Consider the following 25,341-nt stretch of genomic DNA (forward strand, 5'->3'; position numbering starts at 1 on the left):
GTTTTTGCTCTCATCATCTCTCTGAGATCCCATCAAATGGCTTTTATTGTCAGACTGGTTTTCTGAAACACAGAAGCAGAGTGAGATTTGTTTAAAGTATTCCATGCATTCTTTTCCAGGTACTTTTGTTTCTCCTGTGAGCAAGGAGTGCATTTTAATTTTGGAGAGGCAAAAAATTGGCAGCAAGTTTGTAGAGATAAGCCTTCCTTTTGTTGACATAAAATAAATTAGTGCTTCAGGTTACTTTCTGTCTTGATTTGTAGTAGACTTCACGTTGACAGGCAAATTAGACTGATTAAATAGAAGCTATTTATTTGTTTTATCTTTGGTACGTTAATTTCTGATCTGTTTAAGTCAGATTAGTACAACAAATTGATTTTATTTAAACAGATGCCAAGAAATTGGGTTATCTTTTTTATTTTGAAAATGCAAACTATTACTTTATGTCATTGCAGCCTTGAGCAGGGCAACATGGGATCTAGAAATATCACTTGTGGAAAAGCTCGGAAGAGCCAAACCCTTTAATAAAATGGAATATTTCTAACTTAATTTTTTTAGCATTTCATAGCCATGTTGGTTGATGCATTGTAAGGCAAAGTGGGAGGTGATAAGAAAGGGTGGGAGACGGGATATGATTTGGTATAAAGTGTCACAGGGATTAAGGTTGACATTTTAGGAGTATGATCTAGGGGAGCATCAGCTTTGTGCATTGTTTTAATTTTGGTGTTTTGTACCACCTTGCTCTTGTGTGCTGTGGTAGCCAGGCTGGAAGTTTGGAGCTGTGCCTGAGCTAATGAGAGATCTATAACCCCAAGCACCCCTTCCAAAGTCTCCCTTAAGCAAAAAGGTACTCTGTGCTGTTCCTCTGATACAGGGCCGACCACTGTCAGCTGAGTGATATTGCAGGGACTAAGCCTTTGCCTTCCTAGTTCTGGTATTAGGATCCAGAGAACTGGAAGAGCTCCGTTGTGAACAATTTCCATGTATCATAATTTGCAGAAACAAACACACACGTTGGGCCCAGCCACCGCTGCTCTATCACTTTTACTTGTCCCCCTGTCCTTGAACCACCAGGAGTTGGAGACAAAAGCAAACATGGGGTTGATGAAACCCGAAAGCTGGCAAATAATCATGAAAATATCAATGCTATTCTAAAGGATTGTCTTCATTCATATGGAAATGAGCTGGCTATTTAGCTGGACACAAATCCCTTTTAACTTTAAATATCTATAGCAATAGGACTGTGTTTGTGTCTCCAGGAGTGGTTTAATTCAGCAGGATTGCCAAGAAGCAACAGAGAAAATTCTCTGCTGCTTTTTTCCCCAAGAGTTCAGGTTAACAAAAAAAAATATCATCAGCTGCATAATGCATGAATTTGCCCCTTTCCAAGTCTGCAGTGGGGCAAGGAAAGCATGTAAGGTATCTAGGAGACAAAGATAATATCCAACTCTTTCCTTTTTCTGATAACTCATAAATAGTTATGTGTTCAACTAGTTAACTGTTCCAGGTTGGGCCTACTGTATTTAGTTAGAGCTCAACACTCCTCCTGCTTTCTAGAGTCTGTCCTTTAATGGAATTTATGCAGTTGTGATCTGTGATTGCTGTTCCCTAAAGAACGCAGGGGTGAAATCACACAAATCAGAGCCTCACTGTTCCTGACACAGAGGCCTTTTTTCCCCTCTCCCTCCCCCAACAGACCTCTCCTGTGTTGGCTCCTTCGCAGCTGCAGCTCCCTCACATGAGCCATGGACAAGAGGGGTCCTTATTCTTACTGCCAGCAATGTTTCTTCTGCTCCTAAAAGGGTCAAAACTGAACGTGAAAAGTCTTGTTTGTTGATTAAATTTGCAGTATGCAGGGGAGAAGTCTTGTGTCTGTACAACGGGCATGACCAAGGGCCAGAGAACCTGTTTGTGGGCGGACAGCTGCTGCAGTTACCTGTGAGCATTTCCATCTGCTAAAGTTGGCTCAAGAGGAGGATTTCTGTATTCATTTCTGATGCAAACCAGTCAGGCACGTGTTTTCTGTGGATCTCTCTCATTCAGATGACCTCTCTACCCAAGGACCAGGGGACATAACCTTTAGACTCAAACACGTCACAGGCAAGTGTGAAAAACAAGCTTTTTTGTAAACACCAGGTCTTCCCACGCTGGCTCAGCAGCTGCTTTATTGGCCAAACCTGAGCTCCTTGAGAAACACTGACGTGAAAGGCCCAAATACAGAAAAAGAAAGCAGCCTGCTTCAGTGTGCCTTGACCTGTCCCAAAACCTTGGTATGCTGAAGGATGGTCTCATGGGGCCCTTATTTCTGCATTTCTGTCCTTTGTAATGAGCAAGTCAGTATTTTTTAGGGTATTTTCTCTATTTCACTGATCAGCTGTAGCTATCAGAGTATGAGATGTTATTTCCTATGCCAGTACAGTCCTTGGACAATTACATGGTGATAAAATATCTGAAAATGTGATCTTTGCCATTATGCCAGGGAAGCACTTGGTGAGGGGTCAGCAATTTCTCTGACAGCTTCTCTGTCACAATCATCACGAAACCAGTGTTTGGCTTCATTTTCCTCCGCCTGTAAGAGCAGCTCGGGTGACCACTGCGCTTTCCTTTCTCAGATAATGCTCCACGCAGGCAGTGTCCCGTTTCTCCCAGGAATTCCGGTACAGTGAATCTGAACAACGGGCTCGCGGATCCCGAGATCTCCCCTTACGGGGGGCGGAGCCAATGGGTGGTGCGTGAGGACGTAACGCTCGTTGATTGGTCGGCCGTCCCGTCAGTCACCCGCGGGGTGGGCGGGGCCGCGGGCGGCGGCGTTGCCTGGTAACGGCCGCCCCGGGCAATGGCGGCGGCGGGGCCGCCCCGCGGTGAGGAGGAAGCGGGGGTGTGTGCGGGAGTGGCCGGGCTGAGAGACCCTGTGGGGACGGGGGGCTGCTGGGTGGGAGGAGGTGTGAGCAGAGGGGCCCTGCTGGGACTGGGCGCGAAGAAAAGGGTGTTGGGGGGGAGCCCTGTGGGGAGGGTGTGTGCGGAGCGGGGGGGAGGGGACGTAAATGGGTGTAGATCTCCTCAGAGACCCCTTTTCTCTTCCAGCAGAGCCGTACAGGGTGGTATCGGGTGCTGGAACAACCAGCAATGTGGTGGTTCAAGGTGCTGCGTGTTAGAGCGAGAGGCTTTCTGTCCCTAAATAGATACGCCGTGCCTGTTTGTTTCCCTGTTGCAATTCCCCAGTAACACTCGTTTCTGTTGCAGGTTTGTGCCTGGCAATATAAAGTCGTGGGAACTGCCGGCAAAGCTGCTTAGGATTGTGTTGAAAATGCTGGGAGAGAAAAAGCAATTAATGGTGAAAAGAGATCTCTACACTGACCCCACGTTTCCGGCCAGTGATACCTCTATATTTTTTGATTATTGTACCCCACTTGCCCAGTTCAGAGGTGAGATATCTTGGTTGAGACCTAAGGTGAGTTTTAAGTATAAAGGGCTGTGATTTTAGCTGAACTGGGCTTTCAGGTAGTAAATACAAGTTAGCATTGAATGACTGCTTCTGGGTGTCTTTATTGTTTAGAAATATAGAAGGGATAAAACCAATGTATGTCAGTGTTAACAATACATAAGTTATAGTTTATAAGCCTGGGTGCTTTTTTGTAGGTTTAAATCCTCTTGTAGAGATTTTAAATTTCAGGCACTGGTAGAAGTTCAAATATTTTATTATAAATATGTTTTGTTATGCAAATAATGTGCATACCAAGTTAGAATACAGCATTATGTCGTTCCCAAATTTTTCAATATGTTGCATAACTGCCTTGAAAACAAATAATTGGATTTTAGAATTTTTCAGAAGCATATTGCTTTTTCTTGGTTGTTGATTTCTTTGATAACAAGAAAGAAACCTTTTTTAAGTTTATAACTTGTCATATGACTTGTGTTGCTTTTAAACTTTGAGCTGGGTTGCAGAGCAAGCCGTATGAGAGCTAAAAGCTTTAGAATGCTTTTTGACAGTGCACTCATTTAAAGTGAAGTATTTATGATACTGCCTTTGTGTCAAGGAGAAAAAAAGGCTATAAGAATGTAATGGAAGAAAAAAGTATGTTTTCCTCAGTTGTATTTTCTCCCGTTCATGTGGGGGTGGCTGTAGAACTGTGATAGAGCTGTTGGTTGTCAGGTGTAATTGGCAAAGAAATAACTTTACAGAGCCCAGTGTGTAGCTTTTGTACTTCACACCTTGATTGCTACTGGGAGCTTATCAGTTAATTTCTGTTTCTTGGAGTGTTTATACGTAAGAAGAACCATTTAAAAAATTCACTTTCAGATATGATTAAAAGTGTTCAGGACTTTACGTTTGAAAGTACCCCTCTTGCTACCAACTAATCTATTTTTATTTGCTTTAGGAAAGGTTTTTCCCTTATACTTATTTGAAGATTTTTGTGACTTGGGGCATGCAGTTCAATGTGGATGGCATCAGCTCTGTCACAGTTCATCATAACTCTAGAAAAGAGCTGATGAGTTATGTTGTCTTTCACTTATTGCTGCTTCTGCTAAGGTTGCACCTGATGGTGACATTTGTATACTAAAATTCATGTGGGAACTTGATTTACATCACACAAAGTACCTGCAGTATAGCCACAAGACATTTATTTGTTGTTGCTTGCTTAGGCTGTGTCTGGAAAGGAAATTTTCTAGAAGTAAAAATTCCCTTATTTTGTGAGAGGTCTCTGGAGCCCTCCCAGTCCCTGAAACACACTTCCTTAGAATATCATGCAGGATTTGGCTTTAACTCCTCTTCTTTTAATTTTAGGACATTTGTTCTTCTCCTCGGTTATTTTCAAACAACGTGCAGGACGTGCAAGTGAAACAAGGAATTTTGGGAGACTGTTGGTTCCTGTGTGCCTGTGTGGCTTTGCAGAAGAGTAAATACCTACTGAACAAGGTATGGAGAAGTTTTCTTCACCTAGTTGACATTTGTGTATTGTTCTGGAGTCCCAAACTGCCATGTGAGTATCGGTTTCATTATGCTCAGTGTTACTGGTTTTGTTGTCATATTTTTTCTGTGTTTACTACAAATTGTTGATATTCAGTATCCTTTAAACTGGCTTTATTTACAAAAAAAAAATAAAAAAATTCATTGTTTGTCTTCACTTTGGCTTCTGGCCACTAGGTGATCCCTCCAGGTCAGCCCAGCTGGACAGATGAGTCCTACCAAGGCTGTTTCACCTGTCGGGTCTGGCAGTTTGGGCACTGGGTGGAAGTGACCATTGACGATCGCCTGCCTTGCCTTGGGGGTAAACTCTGCTTTTCCCAGTGTCAGACAGAGGATTTGTTTTGGCTTCCACTCTTGGAAAAAGCTTATGCAAAGTATGTGAACACTGTTATTGAGGAAAATAAAAATACAATACTTGTGCGTCCCTCCTACTTACTTAATTTACCTGACTGCTTTGGGCATAGATCTGTGTGTTGTTCACTTGGTGGTCCCATCCTGGCTTGTGCAGAAGTTGCTCTTTAACTGTAGATCTGTAAAGTGTGTTTTTAGTTGCATATGAGGTAAGATAGCCTTAGGGAGAGAATTCTGATGAAAAGTAAGAGCTTTTTTCAGGATGCAAATTGTGTTTGTTAAGTCACTGTCCATTGGTCATCTAATTTATTAAAGGAAGATATTTTACTAGGGAAGATGAGAGCTCAATGAAAAGCAGAAAGCATGCAAATACTTTGGTGGAAAGCAACAACATTATGTAAGTTTATGCTAGTTGAGGCTCTGGTTGTGTGAGTTTCACTGCTCTTTTGCCTAATTTGATAGTTTATTATTTTAAGAAGAAACAACCATAGCGTTAATGTGTTTGAAAATGCAGCTATTTTATGGTTTATGACACATCCATCGAAAAGCTGTCCAGACGGACAAAGCAGTTTGGAGACAAAAATGCACTGGTAAGATAGACATCTAATATCCAGAAGAACGTGGATGGAAGATAGTGTGGTTGCCAGCAGAGGGCAGAGAAAGACTTCAAGCATCAAGTAATTTATTCAACTGTAGGTATATTGAGCAGAAGTTGTAAAGCAGCAATGTCATGTTAAAGCTTCTCTATAGGTTTGAAATGTAATATTCTTGGTTTTCTGCCGAGATCTTATTGTTAAATCTTATAATTCTATTGTAGTCTTGATTTCTTTTGCTATTTTTTGCATTTGCTGCATCAGGTAAGGTAGTCTCTTGACTTGCTTAGATTGTTGAAGGAAGTGCTACTCTGCTTGTTTGTACAGAGTGAACAAAGAATAATTGAAGAAGAGGAAGAAATGTTCTTATTTATACAGAATGATCATGAAAGGTGATGTAGAAATTACTAGTACTAGACTATAGCAGTTTTTACATAGGATGGAGGGAATTGTAATAAACTACCCATTAAACAGTGGAATATCTGATGGCTTACATATTCTTTTGATGTTGTATTCTGTATAAATAAAATAGTATATACTTTCTCTTGCCTGCTTTGGGATATGAGGTAGGGTGCAGTCATAGTTGTGATTTAGGGTGGGGTTTGAAATTATGTAAGAACTGTGTTTCTTTAGTTCTGCTATCTGTACAAACTTTTTCTTGTTTGTTTGTTTGTTTTTTTTTCAGAGTGCATGGATCTTATGAGCAGTTGTGGGCAGGACAGGTGGCTGATGCTTTAGTTGATCTGACTGGAGGAATTGCTGAAAGATGGACCCTGAAAGACCCTGGAAAAAACATGGAGAAAGAGAAGACTGGCATGGTTTTGGAGAAAGCAGTATTTAGAAGATTAATGAATCTGAAGGAACAGTGTGTAATAAGCTGCTCAGTCCTCAGTTCCAGACAAGGTAATATTAAATGTCTCTATTTAACAGGCTTCAAAGCACAAAGCAGCCAGCAAATGCAAGTGCCGATTCTAGTACCATGCCAGTTTCACAGTGCAGTTTTATATAAGTTTGGATAAATAAAGATTTAAGGATGTTACTGAGTTCAAGATGGAGGGTGGTTTTGAGGAGTGCTTTTTACATTAGATGCTAATATGGTTAGTTCTCAAAAACAAATGCACTCTCTACACACCCCTCAAAAAAGCTTCTCAAAACCAAGCTTAAGAACCCCAAAGAATTTCAGCATAGTGAATTTGTAGGTATTTGAAATCAAGAAGTTAATAAGCTTTAAAATTTTATTATATTTCTATATAGTCACAACTAAAATGAGCTGTTTAGGGGTTTTTTTTTGTGCTGTTCTAATACAGATTTAAAAAAATTTTCTCTCTATCTTAAAATTGCCTTCTTTCACAGGGTAGTTTAATGTAATTTTAAAATATGGAACAGGTTCTTTTGTTTATTTTCAAATGCTTTTTTTTCCTATTCAGGTGCAAGTGAACTAGGAGAATTTCATGCCTTTATTGTGATAGATACATTGAATCTCTTTGAAGTGTCAGGCAAGGAGATCTTCCTGCTACGAATTCGAAATCCTTGGGGGAGGCGGTGCTGGAAAGGGCCCTGGTGTGAGGGGTGAGTAGGTTTCTTTTCATTTGGAAAGTCCTTTGTGAAAGTTCTGAAGCACAAGAGCATTTCTGTGTATTGCATAGGCAAACAACAAACACTGCTAATAGTCTGTAGTGGAGGAGAGAGACTGCAGTGCGTGTGCAGTCCTTTAGAAAGCTGGTAGTTCACACACCTCATTGGTTCTGGCTGGTAATTTTGATCTCCTAGTCCTAGTAATCTGAATTTTTTTACTACCTTTTTTGTTTATCAAATCATATATTCTCATGGAGATAAACTTAAGGTGATGGTTTATTTTCTGTTTCTGATTTTTGTGGTGCTTTTTTTGTTGTTCTGCAGTTGATCTAAGTATCTCTGATCATGTTTATGACTTGTAGTCACTCAGCTTTACTTGACTCTTCTCATGTAATCTTGGCTTAGTTGCAGAAAACCAAGAAAGGAGTATTTATGAAACAAAATTTAGCAGAATGAAGGATGCTTATGTTTGTTGCTTGTGTGCTGTCTTTTCTGTAGATTAGTATGAGTTGGAAGATCGGTATGAAGCTGGAACTGAATCCATAGAAAGTAAAAATAAAGAAGGTATCTGTTAAAGAAGATGCAGAAATATGTGTAGCAGTTCATATAGCAAAGTAACAAGAATGAAAGGGCAGACTCCACTAGCTTATTTTGAAAAACATTAGCTTGTTTTGACTCTACAAAAGAACATACAATTCTTGACCCAATTTTTTTTTTTTTTTTTGCCAGTGGTCTGTTTTAATTTCTTTGCCAAACAGTAAGCTGCCATGTAGTTGCAAGAGGATAGTGTTTTCTTGGGTGGCCTTAAAACCCTGTTTTATTCAAGTGCAAACCCGTTCTTTTTTGCTAGTGAAACAATGAAAAATACTGAAACTCCTACCTTTTAATGGCCCCTGAATAACGAGATGTTTAAATTCTTGGTTTATCATGACTTAGCCAGCAGATTCATGGGGATAACCAGCTGTTTTATACAAACGGCAGTTTTTGATGTACAGCATTAAAATTCTTTCAGAACAGTCACTGTGCAGCTTGTTTTACTTTTTTACCACTGTTTTAACAATTGTTAAAAATCTTTATTTTGCTCTCACACATTGGGCTGTACCGACTGCTGTAAGTAAAGCGCATATTTCACCCAGAAATCTGTTGCTGTATCCAGTCTGGTGTCATGTTGTTTCTAGGTTTTCTTTAATATTCTGTGACTCAGACTTCCTATGGTCTCTCTCACTGACCATCAATGTGTGTGCAGAAATATTCAATGCAAGTATTTGACAATAAAGTGAGGAAATCTCTTCTTACTGTCCTGCTCCATAAGATATTTGGTAGAACATTCTTGTGGAACTCCTTTGGGAAAAGGGTTAAATGCTAACTTTTTTCTTATGTGCAGTGGGCAAGGATGGAACCAGTTAGATCCAGTAGTTGCTTCAGAACTGCTCTCACAGATCCAAGAGGGAGAATTCTGGGTTGATGAAGAGGAATTTTTCAGGGAATTTGATGAGATTACCATGGGCTTTCCAGTCAATGAGGAAGGACGACTTCAGAGCCTCTATACAGGTGTGGTATTAGAAAACATCTTTCTCATGCAAATAACATTATGTCAATAGGAAGGACTGATTTGAATTGCAAATGGATCCAACTAGACCTTAATTTCTCAGTTTTTCCCTCTCCTTTAGACCCATAGGCCTTTTCTGTCTCTACTGGGAAGAACAGAAGGACAAGAGGAAATTTAAGCTTAGATGTTGCTCTGAAACCTCATTACTTGCTGGAGAGATTAGTGTTCTCTGTCTAGAAAGCTGTTGTTCTGAACATCCTTGTGATGTTTTGTTTTTAATGGTAGATACACTTGAGATTTCTAGAAACAGTTTCTTGTTGTAAAAATCATGTCATCAGTCTGCCATTACCAGTTGTGACATTAATTCTCATGCCTCTCAAATCTTGGTCATGAATTTCTGCTTAGAGAAAGTGTCAGGGCTGTTGACAGCATGTTTTCTTGGGCTGGGGAATCTCTGCCATGTATCTGTTGTATAAAATTAAGTAGCCTCCCGTGTCTGAAATCTGCACTGTGTTTTCCTTATTTTGTTAGAGAAAGTGCTGTATCACTCGCAGAATCTTTTTGGATCCTGGGTGAGAGGCCAGTCTGCTGGTGGCTGCCGTAACAACAGCAGCTTCCCTACCAACCCCAAGTTCTGGCTGAGAGTCTGTGAAACGAGTGAGGTGTGCATTGCTCTGCTGCAGAAACACAGGAAATATAGCACTGACTGGGCTGGAAGGATTCAAAATCCAACTCATTTAGCAGAGGAAAATCCATCTTTGACTGAAGGCATACAGGGGAAGAACTACCAGGCTGTGGGATTGCATGTCTGGAAGGTAATATGTGAATGACATTTTTCTTTTTGCGAATAGAAGTTTTAAAGCATTACTGAAACATTTGAGCAAAATCATTCATTTCCTGTGGCACTGATACAATTCAATGGGTCACATCTCTGATTTATGCTGGAATGGTTCTGTTTATCTCACAGTTACTGCCTGTACAAACTATTAGTGGACTAATACTTTCTTCTTATCACTGAGCACTTGAGATTGTTCCAAACTAATGCATGACATTTCAGGCTGATTATTTGAAGACCATTCCTAAATTTACTCCTCCTGAATATTAACTCTTCCTGCTCCTCCTTGATGTTCAGCTTATGTGCTGGTACTGCCCTCCTTGTTTCTTTTTGTAACTGTATTCATGTTTAAAAATGTTTTAAACAATATTTGATAATTTTTAGTTTTATTAGAAACTACTCATTTTTCCTAAAACACCATGCATCATTATGCATCTGTTCTAGGTGGAGAAGAAACGATTTAACCTTCCGAAGACCCTCTCTGCTCCTCCAGTTGTAGGTACCATCTGCCATTCCTATGATAGAGAAGTCCATGTGTGCTGTGACCTTTCGCCTGGCTTTTATCTTGTTGTTCCCAGCACTTTTCTGAAGGATGCAGTAGGGAATTTCTTGCTTCGTGTATTTTCAACGGGAAGGATCTCTCTCAGGTAGGTTTAAAAGAAAACAGAACATTTCTTGTAGTTGTTGACATAAATACATGAAGTGTAGTACTAAGTGTGAACATTTAAAATGCTTCGAAGGGTTGTGTAGAGTGTCAGATAACAGCAATTTTTTGTCTTTGAATTCATGTAAGTAGTGCTCTAGTTCCTTATATTTGTCATGAAGCTGCTACTACCTCTTGTTGAAATGCCAGTCAGAGGTAGCCAGATGAGTAACATCTTGACTCTAAACTGCAGCTTAGTGCTGTATGCAGAGGCAAAATGTACTGTTGGCAACGTGTTTGAAAGCTGTTCAGATTTTTTTATACCGTGGTACTACACAGGTTTTATACATTTTAGTTTCTTTTCTGTCTTACATTTGATAGTGAGCTAAAGCCACCACCCACAGATGCTGCCCTCTGCGAAGAACTCCCAGCTGGTGAATGGGAGACAGTGCAGCTGCATGGATGCTGGAAAAATGGGCAAAGTGCTGGAGGTAGCAGGAACTTCCCCTCCTTCCATACCAATCCCTGCTTTCCCCTCTCCATTCCTGCAGGACCAGGAAAAAGCAGTGTGAAAGTTACCCTCCGTCAGCACTGCCAGGATAGCAAGTGTCGTCCAATAGGTTTCCATATTTTCCAGGTAAGGCTTCTGGTCAGTTGGATTGCTCATTTGCCAAGGGTGAAGGTAAACCTGTCATTTAGTTCAGGGCTCCTTGCACTTTGCAAGGGACTTGCTGCTTCTAGGAGAAACACAGGCTGATCCTGGGATGTAATGCCCTTGAAAGATACGGAATAACTACATAGTTACATAGCGTAGTAACCAGATAATTGGTTCCACTGAATCCTTACAATGTTCTGAATTAGTTTTAGAAATTATGAACTCTTTTGAGGATTTGCAAAGAATTCGCAGTGTCCTGGTGATCGAGGACCAGACATTTTGGTAATTAATCATGAAAGCTTACTTTCTTCATGTTTAATAATCACTTACTTGTCCATAGGCAAGTGACGTTGGATCAAAAGGACTGTGATATCTTGAAACAAAACGAGATATGATTTGGTATGGACAGATACAGGTTCTGCACTGGGGTGTGCCAGTGATCAGTTGCATAAATGTAACATGAGAAGCTGCTGGTTAGGTAACTATATTGCAAAGAAAGCCAGCTTTATTTCTAGAAAACATGCTTCAAAAAAGGTGTTGCTTAAGTGAAAAGTCTGGAGTTGAGCATTAGAAGTGATCACAAAGCTTCAAATATACAATATATGAAGAAAGATTAGCATTTTTTATGCCTTTAGGAGGCTGAGGTGAAGTCTAATATGAATTTTTAGTACAGGAAAGGCCACTAGAATGAGGAAGGACACGGTATGTTCACCAAATTCATGAGGTGAAAAATAAGTGCATTAGGATACTTATGCAGGGAAGAGTGAGGTTAGACAACAGAGAAAGCTTTAGAGCTGTGTGAGTAGTGGGTTGCATAAATTGTCTATAAACATGCTTGGAATGATTCATCTGTGTTTAATACTACCATCTGGGTTTTCTGGAAGCCTTCCCATCCTTCTCTCTAGCTCTGTACAGCAAAGTGAGTATCTGGAGTGCAATAGAGACAGGCCATACCATGCTGTGGTGTCCTAGGAATTAAACATTGTGAAATCTAAAATAGATGAAAAAGTAGGCACGTATTCTTTTTTGCAGGTGCCTAACAGCAGCTGGAAACCACAAACTACTTCTTTTCTCCACCTGGAGCCACTGGTGAGCTGTGTTCCTCATTGCTATTCACAGGAAGTGAGCCGACTCTGCAGGCTTCCTGCAGGACGCTATGTCATTATACCTTCTACGTACTTGCCCAATACAGAAGGCAATTTTACAGTGGTCATAGCAACCAAAATAGACAGGTAAAGTTATGTTGTCTTCTATTTGCTTTTCTAGTCTTTTTCATTCATGTATTACAGGATGTTTGAATCATAGAATCAACCAGTTTGGAAAAGACCTCTGAGTTCATCAAGTCCAACCCTTGATCCAACACTGCTGGTCCAACCAGACCATGGCACTGATTCCACATCCAGTCTCATCTTAAAATCATCCAGGGATGGTGAATCCACCACCTCCCTGGGCAGCTCATTCCAGTGTCTGATTACTCTCTCTGTAAAAAAGTTCTTCCAAGTATTCAACCTAAACCTCCCCTGGCACAGTTTAAGACCAGGCCCTCTTGTCCTACTGCTGGTTGCCTGGGAGAAGAGACCGATGCCCACCTGACTACAACCTCCTGTCAGGTAGTTGTAGAGAGTGATGAGGTCTCCCCTGAGTCTCCTCTTCTCCAGGCTGGAAACAATAACTGTAGTAATGTGTTCTCACTTGATGCAAATTTTTTTAAAAGTCTTGGGTTTGCTGTTGTGTGTTTACATGCTCTGCTTATCACTGTGATTATGTTGGAAGAATGACTAAAAAAATTTAAGTATTTGTTAAATCTTCTTGCATCACTTGCTGAATAAATGGTGTCTAGTGCTGGAGAAGATGGCACTAAAGCAACTAATTACCAACTGTATGTGGATGTTAGGAGTTATGCTGAAATTTAACTGAGCTTTTTAATAATCAGGGTTATTTTTGAGAAAATGCGATGAGTAGCCAGCCTTACTCCAGGTAGTTCCTCCTGATGTGAATAACAACAGGTCTGCATCTGAGTTTGTAGCTTCCATAAGATTGCAGTAAGATTCCATAGAATTGCATCAAGATTCCATAAGGGAAAGGACGTGGAACAAAGCCTGATATAACAGTCTTCTCTTTTGGAAGTGGGATAAATAATTGGTATTTACAAGATTCCTCAATGCTTTGTGCAAAAATAAGTGTGGTTTGGGTTTTCAACAGGAAGCGCATTCAAAGCCAGGAGACACTTGGACAAGTATTGCAAGAGGTAAGTGACACATTTTGATGGATATATTTTGATATATTCATTCCTGGTGTCACCACAGATCTGCTTGCCTTAATTATATATCGTATCCTTCCTCCATCTGATTGGCTTTGATACTGATTTGGTATCCTACGTATTGTGATTTTGAAATTTAATGGCATTATAGTGTTGTAAAGACTTAAGAAAGCACAGCAAAAAGAGAAGATCAAACAGGCAATTCAAATATTAGCTTTCACCACTCTAGAGTTTAGGTTTTTTATTTGTTTCCTTACAGCCAGCCCATATAGCATCCTAACATTGTAATCCTTCCTGGTGTGCAAGCTGTTCTGATCAAGTTCATGCCAGCTATTTCATACTTGGGCTTTGTGTTTTGCTTGATTAGACAGACATGTAATATTGAAGGGTTGTTTGTGAATGCTGAGTAACTAATACAGTATGTGGAGAGGAGAACTTTGAATGTATTTTAACAATTGTTTAAAGATACCTGATTTGAATGGTGGATCAAAGCATGCCTTTGATAATACTCTGCTTATTAGTTGGAATAAGACCATCTAGATACTTGGGTCTTTCCTTTTGAGGTTTAAACAAAACAAAAATTGTAGGAAAAACTCTTCACCCACAGTTAGAACTGGCTTACTCATTTTCTTAGTCTGGGTCATGTTGACCAATTGTTACATTTTGTCCTTAAAACCGCAAAACCAGTATGGATTTTGTGTGCTTCCCAAAAATGATCACAGACCTGTGTGTACTTTCCACATGGTTCTTTTTATTTTAGTATTTAGGAGCTGAAGTATGTAATGAAAGTCCTTTTTTTGCTGTTGTTTTGGAAATAAAACATTGCAAGGCCATTATATCAGAAGGAATCTATTGCAAGATATGTTTCTTGTATTCCTTGAAAATGGAATCAAGGGAACAAACAGTTTAGATTATTAAGGACTTGAAAGCTTCAAGAATCTGGAAATTGCAGTTTTAGTTTTAATATCAGTGGCAGAAATTAATGTCTGAATCTAATCCTCAACAGCATGGGCTTTTCTAAAGACTGGACTTTAGAAATCATTCCATGCTTTCGGGGTTTTAACTCCTCAGTGAGGCAGACTGCCTAGATCCCTCAGGGGTAGGGCTGGTGATTTCTAAGGGATATATAAAAACAGCAGAGCTGGATGTCAGTGTATTTTTCTAGAAGTTTGACTGTGTTTTCTCATTAGTGAAGTGATGGGATTTATGAGTAAGATTTTTTAAAACAATGTTTCACAGGAAAAGCTTGCATTTTGTCCTTAATTTCTAAGTAGTTCTTGTTTCTGATTCACTTTAAATCTTTATGAATTCCTTCTTGACAAAAAAAAAGGCTCATGAAATAGCTTTTTTTTTCTGTATTGCTCGTTTTCTTATAGATTTCCTTTACAACTGTGATGAAAAGGTAACCTGGAATTCTCACACTGTCATTTCAAGAAACATCGGAAAGCCAAGGAATGCCTCACCTCTTGCTGTTCTTGGTTTTAAATGAAATAACAGGAAGATGCCCTTAGCCCAGCTGTTTTTCACTGGTACCAGCTGTCAGGCCTAAGATGACTTCTTAGTAAAAATACCTCCTTTAATCATGTACGCTCTGAATGTTTGTTCTTCCCCTGTTTTTAGAACGAGAATTGTACAGCAAATTATAACGTACCTCAGTTCTTCAGAAATACAGGTGAAGAATATGTGCATGTTTTAACCCAAGCTACAGTTTTGGAAGAAACATATGTGCAATGCCAGGTTGGATGGAGCCCTGAGCAACCTGGTCTGGTGGAAGGTTTGAACAAGATGATGTTTAAGGTCCCCTGCAACTACAACCATTCTATGATTACAAAGTAGTATTTTGTGGAAAAAAGTTATCAGCCTGACAGAATAAATTCAGGTGACTAAAGGGGTAAACATGGAGAAAAAACTGGAGTCTTTTTTTCAGGTAGGACATACCTCAAGAACCATCAAAATACAGTGGAGTAAAGAAAGTCCAGTCTTGTATCTGACACTGCCAGTCCTGCTGCTGAGCACTTTACCTCGGGCCCTTTATGGAACCATGCAAATGGTGTGTTGAAAGGAGAGATTTTTTTGGTGAGTTTTTCTTTAATGAGCACCAGAAAGGAAGAAGATAGGACTTGAAAACTTTTGAACTATCCTATCAGACTGCTTTTGTAAATCTGTAAGGATGTGTTTTATGCAAGATCTGCCCTCACTGTAAGAAATATCAAGTTTAAGAGATTTTTCTTAATTTATGATTGAAAGTATTTCTTATTCAAGCAGGATTTTTTAAATGTTATATTTTCCTCAATAAAAATAAAGTAAAATGGCTTTTATTAAAATGTCACTGATGTTGAGTTTGCATTTGTTCTGCGGTAGCAAACTTTACAATGTGTTAGAAACCTGGAGTTTTCACCAAATGGAAGGGAATATGTTTAGAAATATTGAAAATTGGAAATATTTGAGAGGAGAATCAAGTCTTCCATTAGTTTTATGTGTGAGAAATATGTAATATTCTACTTCCGCTTTTGACTATATCCTGCCATAATTTATGCTGGCTCCTGTTGAACTTTGAAAACTGAAAGCTTTTAGGATGCTCAAAACCTTCCACATCTGTTTATGTGGAGAAAGAAGAAAACACCCTGAGTAATAAATCAGTACTGTACATGCTTTAACAAATGTTGACATTTTCATTTATTTTCTTGAAAGGCTGGTCCTTTTCACATAGGAAATTATTGGATCATACGATAGTATTTATAAACAGAAGAAGGAATGTTTCATGAAAGCACAGGGACTCGAGTTGTGATAACATAGGAGTTGGATGCTGAGGAAGTAAAAACAGGTGTAAGAATTTCTAAATGGACCGTGGTAATGAGAGGCCCCATTCTGGAGTCATCTGTGCCTGTGTGAAGTTTGTGCTACACTACATAATGCTTATTAGGAGTGTGAAAGGAAAAGGAGTCAACAACTAAGTGTGTGTCCTCTGTTACCTTCTGCAAGAAGATGTAAGAAAAGACCTGTGAACTCAGAGGAGTAACAGCTTACTGGAAATTTTAAGAGTGTGATACCTGGCAGAGCACATACGCAGGAAACTGCTTGATACAGTTCACTTCTCTAAAATCCTACATCTAATTCATTGCTACTGTGAGTGTGAAAATACATTTTTTTTCTGAAATGTATTATTGTGTACTTGTATATGCCTAAGACGCAATTATATGAGCTTTGGCAAGCTGATTTAAAAAAGTTGAGTACTTGAGGTCAGACCTCCTGAACAAAAACACTTGATTAATTTGCTGTACTGAGCTACCTATATTTGAATGCAATTGAGATAGTGGTGTGTATTTTTAAAGGATCTGCAGTTATTGACAGGTTGAAGTCCCTCTGCATTGTAGTATGTTGCAGACTACCGTGGAATAGCACAGAGTTTATATGGATGAGGCTGCAGTATTGCACCCAAAACATACTCTGAACTGATTTCCTTTACTCCCTCAGGGAGCTGGAATGTAAATGCCCGAAGGAGGTTGGTAAAGAAGATGAACAGTTCAATTCGTGCCATCTGTTCCCCCAAACACACACGGTGCCCTGCAGACAGAAAACATAAAGAGTTAGTTGTATAAAGTTCTGTAAAAGGACTTCACACAAAATTCTACTGAGTTCCATAAATTCTTTTTCCTCTGTAAGGGCAGAAGATGCTTTTGGAGGTGGGGGAAACATTTAACTGAGAAACTGTGTGTCAGGTGTTTCATTTGGTGTTTTAATTGGTTTTGTTTGGGTTTTTTTTTTTTCCACCCCTGGAGCATGTATAAGATCCTCCCTTTTCATTTTTGCTACTTGCTCTGTGAGAACCATAAATTGCTTCTCTGTTAAGCGAGATTTTAAAAAGTTTCATATACTTGAGAGTCTTATCTTTGGTTGTTGAGGAGGGAGGGCTGGAGCATTGCAAGATGCAGTTCTGAAGCCAAGGAGAAGGATGTAATCAGGCTTTCTTCAACAGAAATTCAGAAGGGTATATTGGGTCCATGTAGCCCACGATCTCTAATGCTGTCAGGAACAGATCTGTGAGCTAAGGGAGTGAAATGTGCAGTGGCATGTGTGGTGATGTATAGACTCAGTGACTCATTTTGGCACGTTGTTTTCACAGTATATGTCACAATATCTATCTATTCCAGACTAAAAAAACCCAAAAAACAGATATTCAGGATATATAAATACTCAAATTATGTAAACAGAAAACAACCAAGGCAAGTTAAAAACGAAATCTTCCTATGCCTGGCTTGAAATGGTAGTCCAAATTAGGTGTCTTGATTGATGTGAACTACGGGTATTTGGTGAGTGCAGGAGGTAAGATGCTATGTACCTGTCTTACAAAGATGAATTTAGGATTTATGGGCAATTTAGGCACCTGATGCTAGACTATAACTGTAGGATTTGGGAGGGTGAGATTTGGTTTCCTGCTTTATCAGACGTTTCTCTATATATTTTGAAAAATCGTATGCTTTTATCACTGGGCTTTCTGTCTGTAAGGTGAAAATAAATCAATTTTCTGATTTGAGGGTGTTACCTTGATTTGACACATCAAGAACTAAGAAGCTCAGATACCCTTACAGTAGGAGTTGTACATGTGCCAAGGAGAGCATTGTGTCTCCTGGCCATACTCATCCTCTCTTTGAATGCATCAAAATTACAAAATGCAAGACAACATTTGTAACTCTTACAGAGCAGAAAACCTGACTTTAAATCTTTGTGCCAAATACATTTCTATAAAGGCATGTTTTTAAAATTTTAGAACTTAGAAATGGTGTTTCTAATCTTGCTCTACAAGACACAGAAAACAGGAATATTCAAGGTCAGAGTGTTACCTGCTGAGAAAGGTAAGAATGCCTCTTTGTTTACAAAGTTGCCATCCAAATCAAGGAAATGATCTGGGTTGAACTTCCAGGGGGTCGCCCAGTGCTCAGAGTCATACACCACAGAGTGCAGATTTGGCAATACAAGTGTGCCCTGTAAGAAGCAGCAGAGTTTATATATTTCATGTATGATTGATTTTTTTTTTATTTTCCTTCTCTCTAATAGATAGTCTGCCATCCCGTGACTGCAGCCCCATGTTTGGATTCAACTTGGCCTTTTTACAAGCCCACATCCCCTTGTACCTTCTCTTTGTCATAACCTGTTGCATGTTTGTTATCTTCTGTCAGTACTACTGAAGTGTTTTCGTGTCTAAGATGGAGTGGAGCTTGGATTGTTTTATATACTTGCCAGGGTAATCATAACACCATCCTGTTTGGTTTTTACACTCTTCACACTTCGTGTCTGTGACATGTTGCCACATTCTCTGCAAAGTTAGGAACTGTAGAAGCTCATGTCGTATAAATACTGAATATTAATAGCTCAAAGCTTTAAGAAACATGGACAACGTGGATAGAAACATGAAACTCTGTACCTTTTTTATGTGGAAGCCCAGCAGAGTTGTACTCCTCACGCATTGTCGGGGGACCCCGACAGAGGTAACGTTGCTGTACCGCAGAGCCTCGTGAATCACCGCGTTGGTGTACGGCAGCTTCTTACGGTCCTCATAGCTGATGGGATGGGAGGGTTCCACAACATCATCTATCTCTCTCTGAACCTTTTCTGCAGAGAGAGAAATGAAAATACTTAAACTTTTTTTCCCCCTCCTTCTTTTATCCTGCAAGTTTTTGCATGAGAACGTCCAGGACCGGGGAAATAAAAGAAATTACATTGCTATGAAATACATTGGCAGGTGGTTTGACTGCTGTATTGGTTTCAGTTGATCAAGGAAGTGCATATCCCTAAAGCACAGGATGACACATCCTACTTGGTGATGAGTGTAATACAGTTCTATGTTTCAAAAAAAGATTAAAGTTTGAAATTACAGATGTAATTTATGTTATGTTTTTAAATACACATCGGACCAGGTATCTTTTAAAAGCTTTTCCACTTTGAAGGTTAGGAGGGGGCTAGATTGCATGTGAAATGTCTCTAACTTGTTATTCTGTCTTGCCAACCCCTCTTCTATGAGATAAAATAGTGGGTACCACCAATTATTTGTAGTGTTGCTGGTGAACTGGAGGGGAAAGCACCTGTTTGTTTTCTTTATTAACTTTCCATTTTCCAGATCTCAGTTGTTGATGTACCACCATTCACATTCCTATTTAAGGGTTATTTTGATGTATTGCAAGTGATTGAGCTAACACTTATACTAATAATGTTCATTATGATGTTGACTGCAGTTCTCTCTGATAATGATTTTGCTCACCTTGTATTTCTGGATGTTGTACCATATAGAGCAATGCCCAGAGAAGGGTGGTGCTTGTTGTTTCTGTCCCTCCCAGCAAAAGATCAACCACGGTCTGAACCATATTGTCTTTATTGAACGTAGAAGTAGGGTCATCTTTGGTCTGTAGGGTATATTCACAAGAAGACTATGAAGTGGATGATTTCATACATTTCATCAGTCATGTAGAAATTGTCATTGTTTAATGAAAACAGGGAGCAGCCCACCAGAACAGACATCTTCAGTGCTACACAAATAAAGTGTGCACTTGAAAGTTCCGTGGCAGTTATTGGAACCAAGTGTTTGTAGTAGGCATTGAGGCCAAGGAGGGTGATAAACAGATACTTACTTTTGTTATTTGAGCTAGGTAGAAGTCAATGAGATGCTGTGGATCACCTGCCTTCTCTCTCTCATGGGCCTGGACCTCCTTCATGACTAAACTGTGCATGAAGTCGTTGTATGCAAACACTTTCTGATGAGGCCCTGGGAGACGGTGCATAAGCCATGGGAAAGCATCATACAGCTGTGGTTGTAGACAGAAAGAAAGGAATGTGAGGTCTTTTAAACTGAATTCTGATTTCCTGATAAGTCTGTGAAGTCACTGCATCACATGGGAACGTGATTATATTTTGCTTTTTGGATGAATACCAAAAATGCATCAGAGGTTCTGAAAATTGGTGAATTGGAGTAATTGAGGGCTGAATCTGACTCACAGACAGATTTTCTCAGTCTTGATTTTTTTAACAGTAATTTTTTTAAGACAACTCTTTATGGAGAACCTGATAATGTTATAGAAAGTCAGTTGCCAAAATCTGCACAACAAAAGCAATAGGTAGGCTTCTAAGAACCTAAAAATATTATTCTTGGTGTGGTGAGATTGTAACCTGTATTTTATAGGAAGCTCAGAATAACTCAGGTCTTGGTGGTAATATGAATTATATGAGAAGCAAGATACATTCTCAAAAGAACAGGACTTTGAAGCCTTAGTTCTTATTAACTGCAATTCTGTATTCGCAAGACTGAACAAAAATTAAATTTTAGAAATTGCTTTCATTTTAAGAATTGGGAATCTTACATACCAACTATTCTGCAAATGATTACTTGTTGGAAATCTGTGAAAACCAGTGATGTCCTAAAATTTAAATTCTAGATCATGTGATTTATAGACATGAAGGATTATAAGGCAGAAGTGACATATACAAGGTATGTATTCATTTATTACTTCACGATGGCTCACGGAGCTGTGGTGTGGAGACGTTTGGGAGCAATCATTACATTGTTTTGACCTGTCAAGTGCAAATGCACTTAAAGGAATAAGAACAAGAAAATCAAATTCTTACCCTGCCCCAGATAGTAGCTTGAAAGTAGATCACAAAATAAATAGCTTTGATAAGTTTCCTGAAAGATTCATCCTCACTGGAGAAGCGATGACCGAAAACAACAGCACAAATTATATTTGCAATGGCATGGACGATGGAAGTGTGGGGGTCGAAAGGTTTGCCTGTGAATACAGGAAGCACTGTGAGTACTTCTGAATAGAATACAGCAAAAGAAATGAGGAAGACGTTTTTTGATGGTAAAAATAATAGGGGATCAAACTACTTTTAGATAAATTTCACACAAGTGAACCCTGGTTTAATACATATTAACTGCATCAATTGTAAATGCAGGGAATCTTAATTTTCAATCTGCTTTTTATTCTTGTAAAATACAGTGATTATTGGTTTTGAGAAGACAAACATTAATTCTCTTTTCCCTTCTTTGACTTGGGGTCTGAGTTTTGTGGAAACACAGGTGATTAATTAGAACATATGCCTTCAAATCTGGAGGCAGATATTTAAGTTTGGTAATTAAAAAACAAAACAAACATTCCCCCTCCTCCAAAAACAGAAAAAAATACTTTATAGTTTTATTTTCTTAGTCATGTTGAAATGACTTATCTCCTTTTGGTTTTCAAGTAACAGCTTGACAATTCAACCATATATATATATTTTCCCACAAACTGAAAAGGCAAAGCTCATGTAATGGGATGGAAAATGGCTCCCATTAAAAAGTATTAAATCCAGAAATCATAAACTTAAGTACATATTTCATTGGCAGATACAACCTTTGAATTATACTCCTATGGAAATACATCCCTGACTTCAGGCTTTTGATCATTCTTGGAAAGACTAAATACATTTATTGAGTTTAAAATTGGGGAAGGGATTGCATGGAAGGTAAGGATTTGGGCTGTACGGGGACTTGGAGTAGATGGTTTTTAATCTCCTACATTTGAAAGATGTGTGAATATGTTGCTCTTGGAAGAGAGAGGGGCCTGGTCCAAGGAGAGTTGGGGAGAGACCTCAGGCAACCTCTGTGTTTTCACATCAGTATAGAACACAATGTGGGTGAGGGATTTGGCTGCTCAGAGTATTTATATTTGATTGCTTTATTTTGGCATCTTGCTAAAATTCTATTGGTTTCTATTTCATCCAAACCTAAAAAAAAATTTTATTGGGCAACTGAATGATACATTCCTTGTGTTGGGGTTCTTTCTCTGCCAAATCCTAAAAGTCTGCTGTCCTAAAATGACTCGCAGCAGGTCACATTGTGTATTTTATGGAGGAAAACATAGGATTTTTCTACACTCCTTGAATGTAAGAATTGCTACCAGCTGTCCCCAAGACTATGTTGATAACAAATATTTATTTAACTAACCTTATTTTAAAAAACAATTTTATATTGCCCACTGTGCAGACAAAACATCTTTTGCAAAGAATGCAGTCAAGCCAGTAAAAGTCCTACTAGTATGAAAAATATCTATATTATTTATAAAAATGTATCATGAAACTTTTACCACCCCTGATATTTCAGAAAAAAGTTCTAAGTGTTGTTGTTCTAATGAATTTACCTTTTGTGTTTGCAAAGATGTCCACAAGGCGACAGGCCTCTGTTTGAATTTGATGCTCCAAATTGTTCTTTCCGAGTGCCAGGCTTCTTACAATTGTCATGACAAAGCGTCTCTGTTGCTTCCAGGTGTGGCCACTTGTCAGGAAAATACCTGGAGAACACAGAAACATTCATTTCATTGCTGGGAAAGGAAATCCTTTCACTGCAGGAGGCAAAATCAGATTTAGGTGAGGTTATATTTCACCAGCAAGATACCACAATTTTAGATTCTGAGTTTTAGTCTGTAACTGAGGATTTTATGACTCCCAGCTGCTCATAAATGTGACCCTGCAAACTGAGTGGTAGTGAGTTTTGGGAAGGACGGAACAGCTTTCTCTCTATGAACAGTTTTCTGTTTTAGAAGTTATACAATTGAAGGGCAACTTCTCCAGGCAAATATTCCTTTGGATCTGTTGGGAAGGAAAAAGGTCAGTGGCATGCTTTATAAGAGAGGAACTTTTGGGTTTTTTTTCCCTTCCTTAACATACTTAGCTCTGCATGGAACCTTTTTGCAATGAAAGCCCAGTTGTGCCCTTGTTAAAAAGCAAACCAAACATTCCCTCTCCTCCAAAAAACAGAAAAAAAATACTTTATAGTTTTATTTTCTTAGTCATGTTGAAATGACTTATTTCCTTTTGGTTTTCAAGTAACAGCTTGAAAATTCAACCATATATATATATTTATATAAATATATAAACTGATGTGTGAGTGTATGCACAGAAAAGCATCTTTCTTCTTTACACGTTGTTCCTATTTCAGTCTGGTGTAACACCCTGTACCTTTCTCGCCCATCATATCCCTGTAGAATGGGGTGAGAGGTCTTCCAGAAACTTCCTCTGAGTGGGTGACAAGGCCATCTTTTACTGCTTTGTATCCATTCAGTACAACCATAGGTGTCTGTCCCATCCACAGCGTGTAGATGTTTCCGTAGATGTTGGTTAACTGAAGAGTTAATAACAGGAAATTAGGAACTATAAACCAGGGAAAGCATACACTCAAATACTGATTTATTCAAGAGTTTTCTGTAGTTGTTACTAAACCCATTTTCCTGCACTGAATTGAATTGCAGGCTTTGGAAATATTTATCCTTCTGTTACTAATGTGCTTTGTGCAATAGATATTAAGGACATCCCTCAGAACACCACCTTGAAAACTTCACAGAAAGAGAAACCGCAGGTTTACTCTGTTAGCTCTGAGTCAAAGAACAAATGAAAATATGCAAAATCCCAGAGCTTTTAGGTTTATTTCATTAATGAACCAAAATTATGGTAGGTTTCCTGCCTCCAATTTCCAAAGAAAAAAAAAATTTTTTTGCATTCTTTTCTGTAGCTTCCACATGATTTTTCTTATTCTTCTCTATTCTCTTTCATCAGATCATGATTGTATTTTTCCTTGAAACAGTTTGAAGCAAGTTCCTTACTTCTTTAAAGTTTTAAATGGTTTATAAAGCAGCCATGCTCTGAACATAACAGCAATTGGATTTTCCTGCTTTGTTTTAGTAATCTGTTTAGTACAGACAAGTCTTTTTGCTCTACAAATAAGAAAAAAAAGAGTCCATTTAGAGTATATGTTTAGTCTTCTAGAGGAGATGGGACCACTTGTGGCCTGGAGATGTTCCAGTGACATTGGTATCATGCAAAGGAAGGTCTACTAGAGGTGACTTACAGGGCTGGATATCATATACATAGAAACAGAATGAAGCTGCCAATGAAATAGCATTCTATGACAGTGCTTGTGATAATGCAATCAAAAAAGTGAGAAAATAACAAGGAGTAAAGCTATTGTGGTGTTTATTACTCAGAAATATTTTTAATAATGCAGGGTCCTTGGAGTCTTTGAAATTGGCTAATAATCAAACTTGAGGTTTAAAAAGAAATAGCAATTTAGAATGTTCCTATGCAATGCACAATGTAAGTTAAAAGAGATTCAGACTGATTTTCAACTATAGAGATAAATAAATACCTTAGTGAGAGTTTCTCGACGAAGTTTGAAGTCCAGCAGCCACAAATTTCCAATGATGGGGAGAGGAACTGGTCCTGGAGGAAGCTGGGTACGCATCCATTGCAGCTTTAGGAACTGCAAAATCAGGAGACATACTACTAGAGCCATAAAAATCTCAGAAATCCCCAACATCTTGTCAATATTGTAACTTCTCCCTGGTTTTGCCTTTTTTTTTTTTGGTCTTTCTTTTGGAGTCTGACTTCCTCTGAAAATTTGGATTTGTGTAGATGAGTTTATTCTACTGACTCCAAACTCTCTCTAAGAATATATGCCTGCTGTAGCCATCTCTCTCGGACAATCTACAGTTTTCCCAAACTGAGGTCCTTAGAAAACCAAAATATGTGATCCTTGGTGGTTAGTCAAGCCCCACCCACTCTTTTTTTAAGATCCGTAATTGAGATCTGTCTCTTTTTTCACTTAGAATTTTGTTTCCTTCTTAGTCTTGGTACTGGGTCTAAGTGCCAATTATTGAACAGTTATCCAAGGTTATAAAGTGTCTTGCATAATGGTAACACCTCAGGCAGTTTCCTGTAGCTAAATGTTAAAATGCATTACTTCTTGCTGTTCTGAAATACTGTAATTATTATGTAGTTTCTTTATAGAAGAAGAAGAAGAAACATCTGCACAATACCTGTGTGTTAGAATATGGTCTCTGAGATGAAAAAGAAGTGAATTCATGCAGCATCAAGCTAAAATAATGTCTTT

General features: G+C 38.8%; 2 protein-coding genes across 5 annotated transcripts; one reads left to right on the forward strand and one right to left on the reverse strand.

The window, feature by feature from the left end:
• Nucleotides 1-2,769: 2,769 nt before the first annotated feature.
• Nucleotides 2,770-15,470, forward strand: CAPN10 (calpain 10). Of its 4 annotated transcripts, XM_064666081.1 has the most exons (14): nucleotides 2,770-2,878; nucleotides 3,244-3,451; nucleotides 4,787-4,918; nucleotides 5,147-5,343; nucleotides 6,599-6,816; nucleotides 7,341-7,482; nucleotides 8,873-9,039; nucleotides 9,569-9,852; nucleotides 10,317-10,519; nucleotides 10,897-11,152; nucleotides 12,203-12,402; nucleotides 13,373-13,418; nucleotides 14,807-14,832; nucleotides 15,358-15,470. In XM_064666081.1, the coding sequence occupies exons 2-14, from the start codon at nucleotides 3,308-3,310 to the stop codon at nucleotides 15,359-15,361; spliced, it is 2,019 nt and encodes a 672-aa protein (XP_064522151.1). In that variant the 5' UTR covers nucleotides 2,770-2,878; nucleotides 3,244-3,307; the 3' UTR covers nucleotides 15,362-15,470. The 4 variants fall into 4 exon arrangements, with proteins under 4 accessions (XP_064522151.1, XP_064522152.1, XP_064522153.1 ...); XM_064666082.1 differs by lacking the exon at nucleotides 15,358-15,470 and having other exon boundaries at nucleotides 2,771-2,878; nucleotides 14,807-15,017; XM_064666083.1 differs by lacking the exon at nucleotides 15,358-15,470 and having other exon boundaries at nucleotides 2,773-2,861; nucleotides 14,807-15,017.
• A 614-nt stretch (nucleotides 15,471-16,084) lies between these two features.
• On the reverse strand, nucleotides 16,085-24,955 carry LOC135419555 (cytochrome P450 2J2-like). Its single transcript, XM_064666085.1, has 9 exons — nucleotides 24,598-24,955; nucleotides 23,415-23,577; nucleotides 22,598-22,747; nucleotides 21,045-21,205; nucleotides 20,054-20,227; nucleotides 19,687-19,828; nucleotides 18,853-19,040; nucleotides 18,272-18,413; nucleotides 16,085-16,994 (listed from the first exon to the last, which is right to left on the reverse strand). Exons 1-9 carry the CDS (start codon nucleotides 24,766-24,768, stop codon nucleotides 16,816-16,818), a joined length of 1,470 nt encoding a protein of 489 aa, XP_064522155.1. The 5' UTR covers nucleotides 24,769-24,955; the 3' UTR covers nucleotides 16,085-16,815.
• Between the last annotated feature and the right edge of the window lie 386 nt (nucleotides 24,956-25,341).

Source organism: Pseudopipra pipra, chromosome 10, assembly GCF_036250125.1.
Source record: "Pseudopipra pipra isolate bDixPip1 chromosome 10, bDixPip1.hap1, whole genome shotgun sequence".
Lineage (NCBI taxonomy): Eukaryota > Metazoa > Chordata > Aves > Passeriformes > Pipridae > Pseudopipra > Pseudopipra pipra.